Raw genomic sequence first — 15,402 nt, 5'->3', positions numbered from 1 at the left:
GGAGCGGCGGCGCCGCATCCCGCATCGCTGCCGGTGCGCAGGGGGCCGCCCGCATGGTGGACATCCTCCTCCCGCGGCCGCTCCCGGGCGCCATGGGGGAGCCCTCCAAGAGTAAGTGCGCGCAGCGCAGCGCGGGGCCGGGGCGGGCGGGTGCGGGACGCTGCGGTCGAGCCCCGCGCCAACGCTGCCGTCGGGTGGGCTGACAGCTCCGGGAAGGGCTGCGGGCTCGGCCCGGGGCAACTCCGGTGCCGCTATTCCCGTTCATGCCCAGCGCTCCCCGGCCCCTCTGGCCCCGTTTCTTACCGAATGCCTGTCCTTTCAGCTGTCCCCGCCGCTGAGCTCATTGCTTTCGGCTCTTTCAATTTCTTTCTCTGCTTCCCTCTCCTTTTTCTTTCTTTTCTTCTCTCTTTCACTGCCCGTGTTACCGTTTTTCTTTCTTTCTTTCTCTCTTTCGTGTTTCAGTTTGTCTTTTTTTGTTATTAATACTTCTCTTTCCGTTTTTGTTTATTTCTTTCTCTTTCTGTTCTTCTGGTTTTGTTTGGTTTTATTTCTTTCTGTCTCTTTGATTTCTTGTCTCTTACTGTTTTCATTTGACCGTGTTCCCGTTTTAACCATCTGGGGTTTAGCTGGTTTTGTTCCTTTCTATCATTCCGTTTTATTTTCTTTCCTTCTTTCTTTCAATTTTTCCTCAGCCTTTGTCTTATCGTTTCTGTGTTTCTGGTTTTATTTTCCTTTGCCGAAATTCTACTTTTACGTCTCTGTCTTTCTGCCTTTATTTCCCTTCATCAAGTTTCTGTCTTTTTTTAAATTATTATTATTATTTCTGGCTGTATTCATTTATCTCTTTCCGTGTTTCCATCCTTTCTGTCCACGTTCCTGTTTTTATTTCTTTTTCTTCCTATTTTGGAAAAAAAAAAAACCCAAAACAAAACAGAATAAGAAAAAAGGAAAAAGATTTAAAAAAACTCCAGTGCCCTTCCCTAATTGCTGGCGTCTGCTCTGGCACACGGCCGGCCCTGACCGTGCCCCACTCGCTCCCGGCAGGGCGGCCGGGGCTGGCCCTGTGCGCCGGCTGCGGGGGCCGAATCCAGGACCCCTTCCTGCTGCGGGTGTCGCCGGACCTGGAGTGGCACGTCGCCTGCCTCAAGTGCGCCGAGTGCGGGCAGCCTCTGGACGAGACCTGCACATGCTTCCTGCGCGACGGCAAGGCCTACTGCAAGCGGGATTACAGCAGGTGACCCCGAATGCGCCAACGCTCGTTAGGGGCGAAAAAAAAAAGAAAGGGCAAAAAACCCCAACCCGAACCCGAAAAAGCACAAAAGCCCCTTAAAACCCCCGAATTTCCCCCAACGAAAACCTGACTCTCGGCCGCTGCCCGCCCCCGCGGCGCCGCCCGGAGTCGCCCTGACGGCGCATCGCATCCCCGCAGGCTCTTCGGCATCAAGTGCGCCCAGTGCCGGGCGGCCTTCAGCAGCAGCGACCTGGTGATGCGCGCCCGCGACCACGTCTACCACCTGGAGTGCTTCCGCTGCGCCGCCTGCGGCCGCCAGCTCCTGCCCGGCGACCAGTTCTGCCTGCGGGAGCGGGACCTGCTCTGCCGCGCCGACCACGGGCCGCCCCCCGACGGCGCCGCCGCCCGAGGGCCGCGCAGCCCCGCGCTGCCTCCGGCCGCCGCCGCGCACCTCGCAGGTACCGGCTCCCCGTCGGGGCGGGCGGCGGGGCGGGGGAGGTGTCCGGGGGGCTGCAGGGGCCGGGCGGGCGGCGGCGCTGACGGTGCGCGTCCTCCCCGCCCGCCGCAGAGCCGGTGCCCGGGCGGCCGCCCGCCCCGCGGCCGCCGGCGCACAAGGCGGCGGAGAAGACCACCCGCGTGCGGACGGTGCTGAACGAGAAGCAGCTGCACACGCTGCGGACCTGCTACGCCGCCAACCCGCGCCCCGACGCCCTGATGAAGGAGCAGCTCGTGGAAATGACAGGGCTCAGTCCCCGCGTCATCCGCGTCTGGTTCCAGAACAAGCGCTGCAAGGACAAGAAAAAGTCCATCCTCATGAAGCAGCTCCAGCAGCAGCAGCACAGCGACAAGACGGTGAGCGCCCACCCGCCCCGCCGGGGAAGGGAATTGGGGGTGGGGGTCCAGGGCCGGAGAGCTCGGGCGGCAGTCGCGCTGAATCCCCGTGTGCCCGCAGAGCCTGCAGGGCCTCACCGGGACGCCGCTGGTGGCCGGCAGCCCCATCCGCCACGAGAACGCCGTGCAGGGCAGCGCCGTGGAGGTCCAGACCTACCAGCCGCCCTGGAAGGCGCTCAGCGAGTTCGCCCTGCAGAGCGACCTGGAGCAGCCCGCCGCCTTCCAGCAGCTGGTGAGCCGCGCCGGGCCGCCCGTCGGGCCGCGGGGGGCGGGCGGACCCCGGCCCGCCGGGCCCGGGCGCTGCGGGAGGGGGCCGGGGCAGGGGGCGACCGCGCCGGGCCCTCACCGCCGCTGCTCCCCCAGGTCTCCTTCTCCGAGTCCGGCTCCTTGGGCACCTCCTCCGGCAGCGACGTGACCTCGCTGTCCTCCCAGCTCCCCGACACCCCCAACAGCATGGTGCCCAGCCCGGCCGAGACGTGAGGCGGCCCGGCCGCCCGCCGCCGCGGGACCTCCGCATGCCTGCGCTCCCTGCATGAGACACCCGGCCCCGGGCCGCTCCCAGAGCGCCGGACAAACGCCTTTGTTTTTTAATTATTCTTATTTAAAAACAAACAAAAAATATGTTACTGACGGCCAAAAAAGCACCGGGATCCTCGCTGCCTTCACCAGACCGGAGAGAGAGTCCCCGCCCTGGTTATTTCGTTGTTTTGGGTTTTTTCCCTGCGGATTTCGATGTTTCTTTTTTCCCAAAGAAACGTGGATTTCCCCGCTGGAGCCCGGCACGGTGACAGGCCGCCTCGCCCACCGCTTGCGCCGGAGACGGCTATTCTTCCCTTTTTGGAAGGGAAAAGGAAAAAAGAAACTACAAACGGGGGAGAGACTCCCTCAGCGTGCGGCCGCGGAGCCGGCCCGGCCGTCCCTCCGCGCCGTCCAGCCTCATCTCACGCCGATGCCTCTCCCGGGCCGCGGCGCCCGGCCCCGCACGATCGCTGGAAAAACGGGACACGGAAACGAGACTTTTTAACGGGAAAACCAGTACTAATAATAAGTTATCAATGGACGGAGGACGGATTGTTTGCGCCTTTAACGATCAAAAGTAAGTTATTGTTATTTATTGTCAGAGTCAGCGGTTGAATAGTGGAATTAAGTATTTTGGACTTAATAAAAAAAAAAAAAAAAGAGAAAAAAGGAAAGGAAAGGACTGAAACGAAAAAAAAACCCCAAAACAAAACCAAAAAGGCGCGGAAGGGCGGCAGAGGGGCGGGCGCGGACCGGGTCGGGACGGGCACAGCCCCGGCTTTTTCCGCACGGCCTCCCCGCACCGCGTTAATCGGCTTTCAGAACCGGGGCCGCTTATTTATAGCCGTGGAGGCGGAGCGCAGGTTTCCCTTTCGGAGCAGCCCCCGGGCTCGGCCGGGTCGTGCCCGCACCTGCCGCGCTGCGGGGCCGCCTCACCTCCTCCCCGGGCGTGGCGGGGGCTTCCCCGGGTCGGCGGGGCGAGGCGAGCTGACCCCTCGAGCGTATCCATCCCCCCGTCCATACTCAGGCGGCGGCTCCTTATCTGCCTCTGGCATCACCTGGGAGCGCGGCGGGGCCGTTCCCGCTTCCTCCCCGTTACCCGGGCGGCACCGCTCCGGACCGGCTCCCAGCGGGACCGCGGGCCCGGAAAGCTCCAGCCACAGCACGCTGCACCCCCCCTACCCTTCCCCGGGCACCTGGGGAGAGCTGGGCCCTGACCGAGCCCTCCGGGCTGCAGGGGATGGGCACCGCGGCGCCGGAGCGGCTGCACCACCCCGAGGGGCTGCGGGGCGGCCGTGCGGGGACCGGGCCCCTCGGGCGAGCCGCCGTCGGGGCCGCCTCAGCCCGGGGCCGCTCGGCACCGCCGGGGTGGGCTGTGCCCCGGCCGGGCACAAGTCTGGAGGGGTCTGCCGCTGTCCCAGCCCCGCCGCGGGGCCCCCGCCATTACCTGGCTCCATCCTGGTCGCGCTGGGGCTCCTCGCGTTCTCCCGGGGCTGGGCCGCAGCATCGCCTCAGGCGGCGCGCGGCCTCCCCTCAGGCGGCGCGGGCGGGACCCGGGTGCGGGCCGGGCCGGACTGGGCCGTGCGGCCGCCGCAGGGGCGGCGCGGGGCTACCAAGACAACAGGACTGTCCCGCTGCCTGTCCCGGTCCCGCTGCCTGTGCTGGTGCCCGCGGGCCGCCCGGGATCGGGATCGGCCCCGTCCCCGCCGCAGCGCGGGGCCCGCAGCGCCTCCCGCCCCCTCCCGCGGAAGCGAATCCCGCCCGGCCCCGGTGCGCCGCTGGGTTCTGCTCCGCGGAACCTTCCCCGCTCACAGAACATCCCGAGGTTAAACCAGCGTTATTAAAGTCTTACCGAAACGTTAAAAACGCACATGGTTTTAAAAAATCCGTATTACGTGACTTATCCCAAATTACCAAAAAATTATAAGCAAACTTTCCCCCAGAGCCAAATCTAACGAATTCTTTTGATTAGATTCTGATTGACTTTTGATTAAAGAGAAAGACAGCTTAAGGGGCTTTTTCTTTCCTATCTCCGAGCCCTGTGTTGCTTATAGTAATTCAAACACATCAACATTTGTAACACAGAAGTCACACAAGACAGAATAAGTTATTTTATTACAAGATATATAGAACATATTTTCTCTATTTGCAACCTTATTTCAGCAGTTCTGCAGTGCAAGTCCCACCACATCACAGGGTAGAAAACACCCAAATCATGACATCGGATACGTGAACGAAATAAACTCAAATTATCAAAATTACAAAACAGAACTTGGAAGTATCTACAGTAGTTATGATATAAATAGTGCAAATTATATATCTACAGAGTAAGTATTTAGAGTATCAAAACCGTTTCAGAACAGCCTTTTAAAGAAGGTAGTCAGCAGGAACTGGTCAGTGTGACGATGTTAGGGATTCGAAAACCAAATACAACACTTATTTTTTCAAGAAGAACTGTCGAGCTTCTTCCCAGGACTGCCGCGGGAATCTGTTGGACAGCTCAAGATAATCTTGAGAACCGAAAAATTTTTCTGTTGAAGACAGAACATAAAATTACCAAGTTATTCCCTCTTAAGATAAGATGGCAATAAAACAAAAATAACGAACTTGCAGCCAATTTGAGATACTTTTACTCCCCTCCCCCTCCCAAAATCTTCTCAACCCATGGGGTGACACTTCTGTGGAGCTTGGGACATCGAGGGCTGGCTTTAAGAATGGGGGCAGAGGCTCTGGTGAGCAAAGGCTTCCATTTGTAAGCTTTTGGATCAGGCTCTGCTTTGCGCAGTGGAACATTATACAGCTTTACACACTTTATGTTCTTGGACCCACCAGGGACCAGCTCAGCCTTGTTCAGCTCTGGGCAGCCTCAACGGTGTTTTCTGCTCACCAGCTTTTTTTCCAGGGAGGGCTGCGGAGGAGTTGTGCTCCCTGACTCCCAGAGCTCACAGCACAAGTACAAATGCAGCTTTCACTCCTACGAGTGAACAGGACTGCACATGTGGGCACATGTCTGACAGTCCGACCCTCCACACGGCACCCAACAATGAAGTTTGTGCTTTCAGGTTGTATTCCCATCAGTGTTACTATTCCCATTTGTGTTTTGGGGATGCCATCCTTCACATTCAAGTGATAAAATGGATAAAAATAATCCTGCTTATACTATTACTGAGACAACTTTTTTGCAACTGGGGAATGTTTAGAAACCACACACTCACATGTCACCACATAGTCATCTTTCTTTAAAAGTTCATCCAGTTTGAATAGTGAAAATAAAAAGCAGTTTTCCATTTGGGTTTTAGATGTTTCTTGAGCAGATTCTCATGCAAACACAAACCTGGAAAGTTTGTGCTGCAGACACTGCACGAGGCTGCTTCAGACTGAGAGGTATAATGTTGACAGTAAAAATCTCCATAAAGTTACATTAATTTCATGTGTTATATTTTATTTTTTAAACACAAAGCTTATGTTTTAGACCTAGAACTGCTCATCTCTTGCCAAATGTTGGGCAAAATGGTGGTGGATTTTTGTTTGCTGAGGGAGAAACGATTGTCCAAGGGATGTTCTTTATTGTGAAATACAGCTAACTCAAGAACAGATGCCCATCAGCACTTGAATTTTAGATGTGTTTAGCAGGTAACAGCCATCTCAGCTGAGAATATTTCAAATTTAGCCTAAAGAGGTTAAATGCATTTTAAATAATACCTTAATAATGGAGGGAAAAAAAAATCACACCTCTTCTGCAAACCGATGAACGTCAAATAACGATTACGAGACCGCATTTTACAGATTTTTGACTCCTCAGGTGTACTGGCATTGCTGCATGGCTTCTGCAACCTAAAACTTTTGAAGGCAGCCTTTGTGACAGCTAATTAAATATGTGCAGGTACAGTATCACATTTTAAGACATGATACCACACAGCATTTAATAAAGATTAACAGTCTGAATCCCTGATACGACGAGCAGAGGACTGGAAGACAAGTCAGGATGTGAGGGAGCCTCTCTCCAAGCTGTAAAATCATGCTGCAAGTTACTGTATTTCTTTTATCGTGATGCAGACTCAAAAAATTTAAATCACAGTGAAATATAATATCTACACATTTTGTTAACCGACTGCTACTCTGTTACACTGCATTGAACGTACCCCTCTGCTGAGATAACTGATTATCCATTTGGCCTGAGCTCTGTGCAAAATCCTACGGGGGGGGAAAAAAAAAAAGCATCAGGTTTTCAGATCTTACACCCGAGAAATTAAAACAACATTTTTAAGTCTTCACAGTCACTCAAAAAGACTAATACTTTATGCAAAGTGTAAATTAACAAACTCTGGTTTGTTTGCTACATATAACAACAGAATACTGCCAGCATTTAAATTCTATAATATATATAGTAGATTTTTATTCCTTTATTTATACTTGTTTTGAAAAAAAAACGTTTTTAGTACACAACAAAGAACCCAAGGCTTTAATATCTTCTTAGGAAGTAGTTATTACTGGGATTTTTATTTACCATAGCTATGTCTCTGTAAAAGAAATGGTGTTTCAGATCTTTCCTCCTGACTCCAAATACACTCTTACAAAACTCCTGAATGATTCCAGTTTCAATGGCTGTGCTTCCCAGTGACCTGGGAGCCCGAGGTCCTGATCTCTTGGGAGTGTGTGAAGTTCCTCCCCAGTGGGGGTAACCCCAGCCCGAGCTGTGGGGCAGCCAGGATGAGCTCCCAGAGCTGTGTGTGGATTCCCTGCTGCATCCTTGGAGTCAGCAAGGACACCGACCTCGCTCGGAACACGTCGGCTGCCCCACCACAGATCCTATCTTTTGTTGGAGCATCCACCGAGCAGAACACCGAGGAAGGTATTATCTGACAAGAGATACAATTTAGCAAATCGTGGATACTCCTAAATGTTTTTTTAATTATTTCTGCACATCTAAAAGCAGAAGTAACAAAAATAAATGGGCTGATGCAAACTTCAGATGATGGAAATAAATCTGTTGGTAAGGAGGTCGTTGTAAAATCCAGCAACCCTCTGCCTTTGATTTTCGCTGCACACATTTAACACACTGTATTTAAGTGTTATATTCGTACACACCACCAAACTTTTACGCAAACGGGACTTCTTTTAGTGCTCCCTGGCACAGGAAGAATCTCATTTTCTAGTCACGGGGAAACATTTTTACAGTCTTTCCCAAACCTTCCACCGAAGCAAATGAGAGATTTGCTTGACAAACAGCAGCGAGCTGAAATAAAAGTAGAGAGGGAAGTCTCTTCTGTGTGTGCGGGATCTGAGCATTCCTTGGATCCTTCCAGAATTGCTCTCTGTGTACGCATGTGCAACATTTGGGATTAGATTTTAACACGGGTAAAAAACTGAAGTTTCAGTGAAGTCAGCAAACACACACACAACTCTTCCATATTTTAATATAACACCTTTTTTAAAAGCCTGCAAGAATAGTACATGGGCTTGACATCTGAGATATACCTCTAACTGGAAACTAATGTTGTCCTTTGTAGATATACTTACACTTTACTGTAGCTACTGGGGATTTTAATGCCATTCTAACTCTTATAGCACAGAAATGAAGCTAAAGAATCTTAATTATTCATATAGAGAAAACTCTCCTCCACTCTCATGTTTTTTGGCTGAAAAAAACCTGAACTTGCTGCATTTCCTCATAACGCTTAAATTATTTTTTTGCCACTGCAACTTCTACACTGAAATCTGTAGTTTCACTATGACTATACAGCAAATTCTTTTAATATTAAGTTCCAAACTTTTTAAAAAAATGCTATGCAATTATTTTAGTATTTAAAAGGATAAAAAGTAGTTGCACTCAGAAGTTATGCAAACTTTCAGTAAATATTTAGTTCTTGTGCCTTCTCTCTCAAATGCATGTAGCCTATCCTTGGAGTATCCTTGGAATAGCTGTAAAGCATTAGGGAAAAGAGCTTGACTAACATTTCTGTATCAACAACAGTAACTTTCAGGTGACTGATGCAGAGTTACTAGACTCATAAAAGCATATTATTTTTAATAGTGGGGTGTTTATGAAAACTGCATTTATTAATTGGAAACAGTCAATGTATGGAAAACATGAGGGATCCAAAAAATCTGATAGATAAAACAGCACATAAGAAAAAGGGAAGAAAAATACTGCAAATCCTTATTTAAAACAGTATTTGTAATGACCTCAGTGGCTTACTGTCAAAAATAAAGATTGCAAGATTAGACTGGTAACATATGTTCTGTGTATTTTCTGCATAAAATATATACACTTATTCGGTTCTCTGTAAATCTGTGGTACACAGTATACAACTGTACAATTGCATGTAAACACATGAATGTAGCGATTTCAGATATGCTATATGTGCAGGAATTCAAAAAAATAAATATTTTAAGGATTGTCTTGTAATAGCAGGACCTACATCAAACCTTCCCAGTGCATCCAGGAGCTGTAACGAAAACAGGATCCTGAGCGGACAGCGAGAACCTGAACCACTCGGTAACCTTTTAGAGTTATAAGATGCCTCAAGTACAGGCATAATCTGTGGTTTGGGAAGAGCTGCAGAGAACCTCAAAGTACTTCAATGGTGTTTACTTGTTTTACTTAAGTCAAACGATTCCCACACTCAGAGCAAAGGCGAGAGAAGCAGCCGCAGTGACCCCGCACGGCTGCAGAGCTGCGATACCTGGATGAAGGTGGCGAGTAAAACACAGCTCATCTCCTGCTCCAGGATGATCTTGTTCTGAGGGTTGTTGTAACAAGCAGCTATTAGCGAGGGGAAGAGCACTTTGATTAAACGAGGATCACTGAAATACTGGAAAGGCAACTGGCATAGTTTTTGCAGCACCGTGGGGTGACGGCCAGATTGTACAATGATCTGAAAATACAAACATAACAAAATTAAACCACATGATCTATCTCTTCTTCTCTTCCTGTTAACCACCAAGGGTGCTGAAGTCATGCTAAAAAAATGAGCATGGCTGAGAGCAAGTACTAAAAATAAAGCTTAAAACATTTTCTTCAAATAACTTCTGTTTCAGTGTGTAAGCATTATTTTTACTGCAGAAGAACATAAAGAATATTGAGCTCTGAAACTTTTTTCCTGTATCACCCAAAAAGCCAGTAAGCGGGAAGGGGATTAATCTGCATATTACAATAAAATAGATAATGTAATACCTTAATTCAAAAGGCAAAGAACTATAGCACAGGGACTATTCTGAGTTAGAGCTACGAAACACAAAACCCCAGTGCCTGCCATTTAAACACAGTAAGCACAGGGTGGGGGGAAAATCCAGAAAGAAATCACCGGGATTTAAAAACCTCTCCCTCCCGAGGCTCGATCATCCTTTCCTAGAGTGCCTGCTGGCAATCAGAGGGGACTCTGTTTCATGGGAGATGTCTGCCACGCATTCTCAGGCACCAAAAAGAAAAGGTGATTGTGAGCTGCACAGCGAGGAGTTTCAGTAAGGAGAGACTCAGAGATCCTCCCATCTGTATTTCTTATCTCGGTTTCTATCAGTGCCATTGGCTCTAAAAGGAGAATTGTTTAGATAAATGGGACTGTTGTCATGAAGCAGGCTAAGTTTACAACTGTGTACATCTGAAGAAATAAGGCAATGCTATCACTGCTCTCCTGCACAGGAACCTTTCCAATTTACTTGATATTCATATAAAGTCTTTGTGATAAACTAAAAAATGCCCAAATCGGATCTGTTCCAAGTAACCTTGATTAGACAATTACAATATGAAAGAGCTGTGTGACCCAAAGTTGGCTTTTTGGCATAGGAGGAAGCTCCTATAAGGTTGGAACACTGTAAAACTGAGGGTCATGACTGTAAATTGTACTTGGAAAAACACAATTTTACAGGTACACACCCAGACAAGACTGCATTCAAATTAAAACCAGAAGGACAGAAAGAAGCAGTTGAGGCCACAGGAACATAAATTATAGGGATTTACAAGTTTTCAAAGCACTTTTAACAATACCTTCAGAGCACACACTAAGTTGATAATGCAGTTCAGTTTAAAAACAAGATCAACAAAGTAATAGTTTGCATTTTTTTCAGTTCACCAGTGAAAAAGACATTGAAAACCTTTCAAAGGACTGGTGGCAACGTCTTAATGCCCTTAAAGACAGAAGGAATTTTTAAAAGACAGGCAAGTAAGAGACAATTAAGCACACATTCAGGCACTGTTTTGAGGAAAATATCACTGATGATTCTCAACTTTGCTATAGGCTCCCACCCTGTAAGCGAGAGGTGCCCTTCAAGTCTGGGAGTACTGCTGAAACTTTAAATTAACCAGAGTGCTTATTACACAAATCTATTTTTCTACGGTAAATTCTGCAATCAGAAAAGTACCTAAAATCAATCATAATTGTACTAAAGTAACTACAATTGGTATTTTTGATCCAGGACAGAATAGCAGAACTCTTGATTTCTGTTTAATGGCCACCATACCCCTGATGAACAGGCAGAGGCAAAGAATTTTTTGGGAGTTTTCATTTTTCATTTCACAGTTCACTTCCTTTACCTGTCCTAAAAATGCCATGGGTAGTTAGTGAAGTCTTGCCAAACCAACAGTGCAGATACCCAAATAGCTTTCATGGAATTATTATTTAATTATCGTTTGCTTTTCAACAGTTTTACCGCTGTGATGTTATCAACATTAAGGATAGGAAGGTATATACAAGGGCTGCTGATGTTTTAATCTGGTATTTATCACATGTGGAATCAATTTAATGATTGCAGCTCATTGTACTAATGCAGCTACTAAACCTGATATGCTATATAATGTACTCTGAAGGAAAAAAACATGAGTCACCTCTTACTGGAAAAAAACCTCAACCAAATAAACCTGTAGCAGAGCACATATTCCTTGTTTCACTGTCAATGGGTGGAGAAAGTGAAGCCCAGGGCTCGACTGAGCAGATGAACAACAAAGAAAACGAAAATCTTGTACTTCTCTTTCTTGACGTTTTTTTTCTTTCCCCCCACCCCCAATATCTTGGCTTAATGATCCCAGGGAGTTTTGCAGGCCTGGGACATGGAATACTCATCTTACAAAATGCTCTAATACAAGATACAAAGTCCTTACTGAAATCCAGCTTGCCTCTCCTCCTGCCACATACTGGGATCCAGACACATTTACCTAGAATTAGCTTTTCTTGTTGCTCACTCTCTCGCCTGAAAGTCAGATATGCCTGTCAAATGTAACAAGATCCTAATTAAATCACTGCATTTCTGTACAGCCAAGCATTTAAGCACCTGCTTAAGTTCAGCTATGTGCCCATGTTCCATTAATATTTGCTTGTGGTTTTCTTTTTCTGAATTGAGATCTATTAAATTAGTCCAAGCTATTTTTTTTTTCTTAATCCGGAGCAGGCAACTCACATTCATGTTTGCTATATTTCCTTTAAAAATGTTGCTTACTCTCAAAATTTACAGATATTTATACAACCTTATTGGTTTTGCCCGTGCTTAGCTGGAATAAATTCCATTTTAGCTTAGCTTATTTATGGCTCAACATGTTCTAAATGTTAGAACAGCTCTCTGAAGACCCAAGCTACGCACAGGTAAGAAGAGACACAGCAAATACATTTCTGAAATGCTACTTCATGATGAATTAATGAAGTTTTCCTTTCTGCTACCAGCCAAACTCAAATCCAAATCATTCTGGAGGTGGAGCCCCTGTTCCAGAGCAGGGTGAGGATTCAGGGTTAGCACACCACAAAGCATTGACCAAAGGGCTGTCTGCTTTCAATGTAAAAGGCTGCTGAGAGGGAGAGGCAAGGGTAAGAGTATCTCAGATCCTCACCTTTAAGTCTAGAACCTCCCCTGCTTGGTGCCTGTCTGAATTTCCAGGTCTCCCATACCCTGCAGGCTGTGCCTGCTGCCTCCACAGCCGCCTGCCCGGCACAGTGACTGATGGGATGACCTGTGGGAACTTTTCACTGAGCAACACCTTCCAAGGTTGCCTATCAGTTATCTTCTGTCACTCCCACCAGTTTATAGCCTTCTGCAGGTCCTGCTAATTTGCCTAATCTCCAATAGCCAGCAGGTCAGGCCTCTCCACTGCCCTACCAGCAATCCATGCTCCCGTGTGACTCTGTGGGAAGTGCACTCTGCTCTCACAAGTGCAATAATTATCCCGATCCACTGTACTGGTATTTCTGAAAGTTTATCACTTAGGAAAGTATGATTCATGATTTCTGAAGTCTCTAGATGGAATCCATGTTTTCCTCACATTTACTAGGGCCAATATTCACTATATAGTGTATTGCTTGGCCATTTGCTGCAATTCCTCTCGCTGTGAAAGCCCGAAGCAGTATAAAAGTCAGTCTTTCAAAACAGACCCCAATGACAAAAGCCAGCAATATGCCACACAGCACTTGAGCAATAAGAAAGGACAATCAATCAAAAAATTAAAAGCTCCTTGTGGTATGGAACAGTAATAAAGTTGTGAGGGGAACTCATCATTCTGCTGGGAGATAAGGCTTCCCCTGTCACTTAGGGAGGGTATCTGGCTACAGACCTGAGGCGACTGCTGGAAGGATATTCCATCCTGGATTTTCAGTTCTTCATTGTATTCCCACCAGGACAGTTCCAGCAGCCCTCATCTCCTGCCATTACTTCCTGGCACCTTACAAAGGAGAACATCCCAGGCCTGAAGGCCTTTGCTAGGGAACTAATAGACCATAGGAACTCAGAACACTTGGGTATGATTTTCCTCTGGGGAGCAAAGGGGAACGTTGCAGCTCATTTAATTTTTCAGTGATGCCCCAAAATAACGTTCTGATGCTCCTTAAAGAATGAGAATCATAGAAATGCAGCTCCTTTCCTTGTTTGCCAGGGTAAGGAGGTAACCACTGGCAGGCACTGGGACAACCTTTTCCTGAGATCTAGCAAGGGAAAGATGTTTTGGAGAACACCTCCTATTTCTGTTTACATACTGTATATACAATTATTTATATTTCACTTTATCTGTCTCTGTTTTCCTTTTATCATCAATGAAAACTACAATTACTTTAAAATGCATATATAAGTATTTTTGTCAAAGGAGGGTAATAAAATCTTCATAACTAATAGGATCCAGATTTTTTGAATGATACAGTGATGATACAGAATGTCTCTGCAGTTACATGTCAAATCAGCTGTAAAATCTTACAGAAAATTAAAATAAGAATCCTCTAGTCTATGAAACTATATTTTCATAATCATGTAACTGAGTGTATAATCACCTTGTAAGTAATAAACAGGATTTTCATTGAGAAAACTAAAATGTCAGCCAGAAAGCTGAAGAATGAGAATGACTTTATGTAAAATACCGAGCAAATATCAATCAAATTGAAGTAAATTGATAATTCATATAATCATGTCATGTCATTCATACATTCATACGTTCTAATTAGACACGTAACGTAGATCCATGCTACTAATTTATCAAGAACTAGCAGTTCCATCAAATTGCCTTGTGAAGATTTATTTTAACTATGGAGTAGCATTTTTGGTGACAACCTAAGTTTCTCCTTCCAAGTCGTAAATGCACATATTTAATAACCGTAAAGCATTTAAAAAAGACAAAATAATTGAATTTAAAACTCTGCCTACAACCTTCCAGAGATTTAAAGAAGATTATGGTCCCAGATTGGTTTCCCATGGCTCTATACATGTATGTTAAATATTGTCAGATGTTTTATTACAAGTAACAAAATAAATGGTTCAATCTCAGACCAAAAACTTTTTCACTGCTTGTGTACTATGCAAGGTTAGTCCAGGATTAATGCAGAGTGGAAGTGCTGATTTTCAGAGCAATATTTAGTCTAGTTCTACTGGTGGATTTAGGTTTTCTTGTTTCACTTATTTCACTTGGACTTTTGCAGCTCTGTAAAGACATCATTCTTGTCAGTTATTTCTGTCAATATATACAATAAAACCACTGGAATTATTTTTCGAAGCAGCTAATTAATTTTCCACTTGGGAAGAAAAGAAAGCAAGCATTTTGTCTGTGCAAGGGCAAAACAAAGAACTGAGAAGTGCTTCACTTCGGGAAGAAACTTCGGGAACAAAATATATGGCTGGCATCAATGGCACAGCCACCATCCATCAGACCTGCAGGGCAGGGGGTGTCCAAATGAGAAGGCAGAGACAACATCCAGCAGCTCCAAGCTGCCAGCTGAGCCCCTGGCAGTGCCTCCCCAGATCCAAGCACGGGGATTCCTGCTTGGCACCACTGCAGCACGGAGAGAATGGGACTGACGGGGACTTTCTGCAGCCCATCGGTTTCTTTTCGTCCACAGAAGAAAGGGAAAATTGATAGCAGAGAATGGAAAAAGATTGCCAAGGAGAGAACTGAAACCTGTAGCCACGAAAACCCCAAATGTCAAGATTTGAACAAAACCTTACAAGTCATCCCAGTGCACCGTTCTTGCGTGACCAACCCCGCCCGACAACGCCGTGCTCTTAGTTCTCTACAGTCAGGCTGATGTTTTTTAGCCATTATAGCTGAGTATTAGAAGTTGTAGCTCTTTTATTAAGTGAAAACTCAGACAAAGTTATACTAACGTGGATACAGGAAAATGGAGCTGAATTGTAACTTTGGAAAGTTTAAAATTTCCTGAAGCAAAACCTTCTTTGGCTCTTGGAGAAAAACCTGCAAATGAAAGGGTGTGTTCCACAGGTACTTACAAACAAATAGAGTGCTTATCACTGGGAGCTGAACTAACTCTCCAGAAAAACATCCTTCCCAATAGAATTTCCTT

The 15,402-nt window shown here is 46.9% G+C and overlaps 2 protein-coding genes across 3 annotated transcripts in view; one reads left to right on the top strand and one right to left on the bottom strand.

Annotated features, from left to right (window-relative positions):
- The first annotated feature begins 53 nt into the window (after positions 1-53).
- ISL2 (ISL LIM homeobox 2) lies at positions 54-3,293 on the top strand. The gene is made up of 6 exons (XM_027657641.1): positions 54-111; positions 1,045-1,234; positions 1,430-1,689; positions 1,800-2,083; positions 2,184-2,354; positions 2,486-3,293. Exons 1-6 carry the CDS (start codon positions 54-56, stop codon positions 2,600-2,602), a joined length of 1,080 nt encoding a protein of 359 aa, XP_027513442.1. The 3' UTR covers positions 2,603-3,293.
- Positions 3,294-4,718: 1,425 nt separating this feature from the next.
- SCAPER (S-phase cyclin A associated protein in the ER) overlaps positions 4,719-15,402 on the bottom strand; it is a 142,769-nt gene continuing 132,085 nt past the window's right edge. For both annotated transcript variants that reach the window (XM_027657596.1, XM_027657597.1), the window contains exons 30-32: positions 9,328-9,519; positions 6,784-6,835; positions 4,719-5,172 (exon numbers count right to left, since the gene is read on the bottom strand). In XM_027657596.1, the coding sequence (XP_027513397.1) occupies positions 5,078-5,172; positions 6,784-6,835; positions 9,328-9,519 (339 nt within the window). In that variant the 3' untranslated portion in view covers positions 4,719-5,077. The remainder of the gene's footprint in view (positions 5,173-6,783; positions 6,836-9,327; positions 9,520-15,402) is intronic.

The sequence above is a fragment of the Corapipo altera genome, unplaced genomic scaffold, assembly GCF_003945725.1.
Source record: "Corapipo altera isolate COAL_440 unplaced genomic scaffold, ASM394572v1 308, whole genome shotgun sequence".
Lineage (NCBI taxonomy): Eukaryota > Metazoa > Chordata > Aves > Passeriformes > Pipridae > Corapipo > Corapipo altera.
This window is presented reverse-complemented; position numbering and strand designations above follow the sequence as displayed.

Coding starts and splice junctions, on each gene's coding strand:
- ISL2 (XM_027657641.1), top strand. CDS start 54: ATGGTGGACATCCTCCTCCCGCGGCCGCTCCCGGGCGCCATGGGGGAG. Junction 2,084..2,183: donor AGCAGCACAGCGACAAGACG/GTGAGCGCCCAC, acceptor GTGTGCCCGCAG/AGCCTGCAGGGCCTCACCGG. Junction 2,355..2,485: donor CCGCCGCCTTCCAGCAGCTG/GTGAGCCGCGCC, acceptor CTGCTCCCCCAG/GTCTCCTTCTCCGAGTCCGG.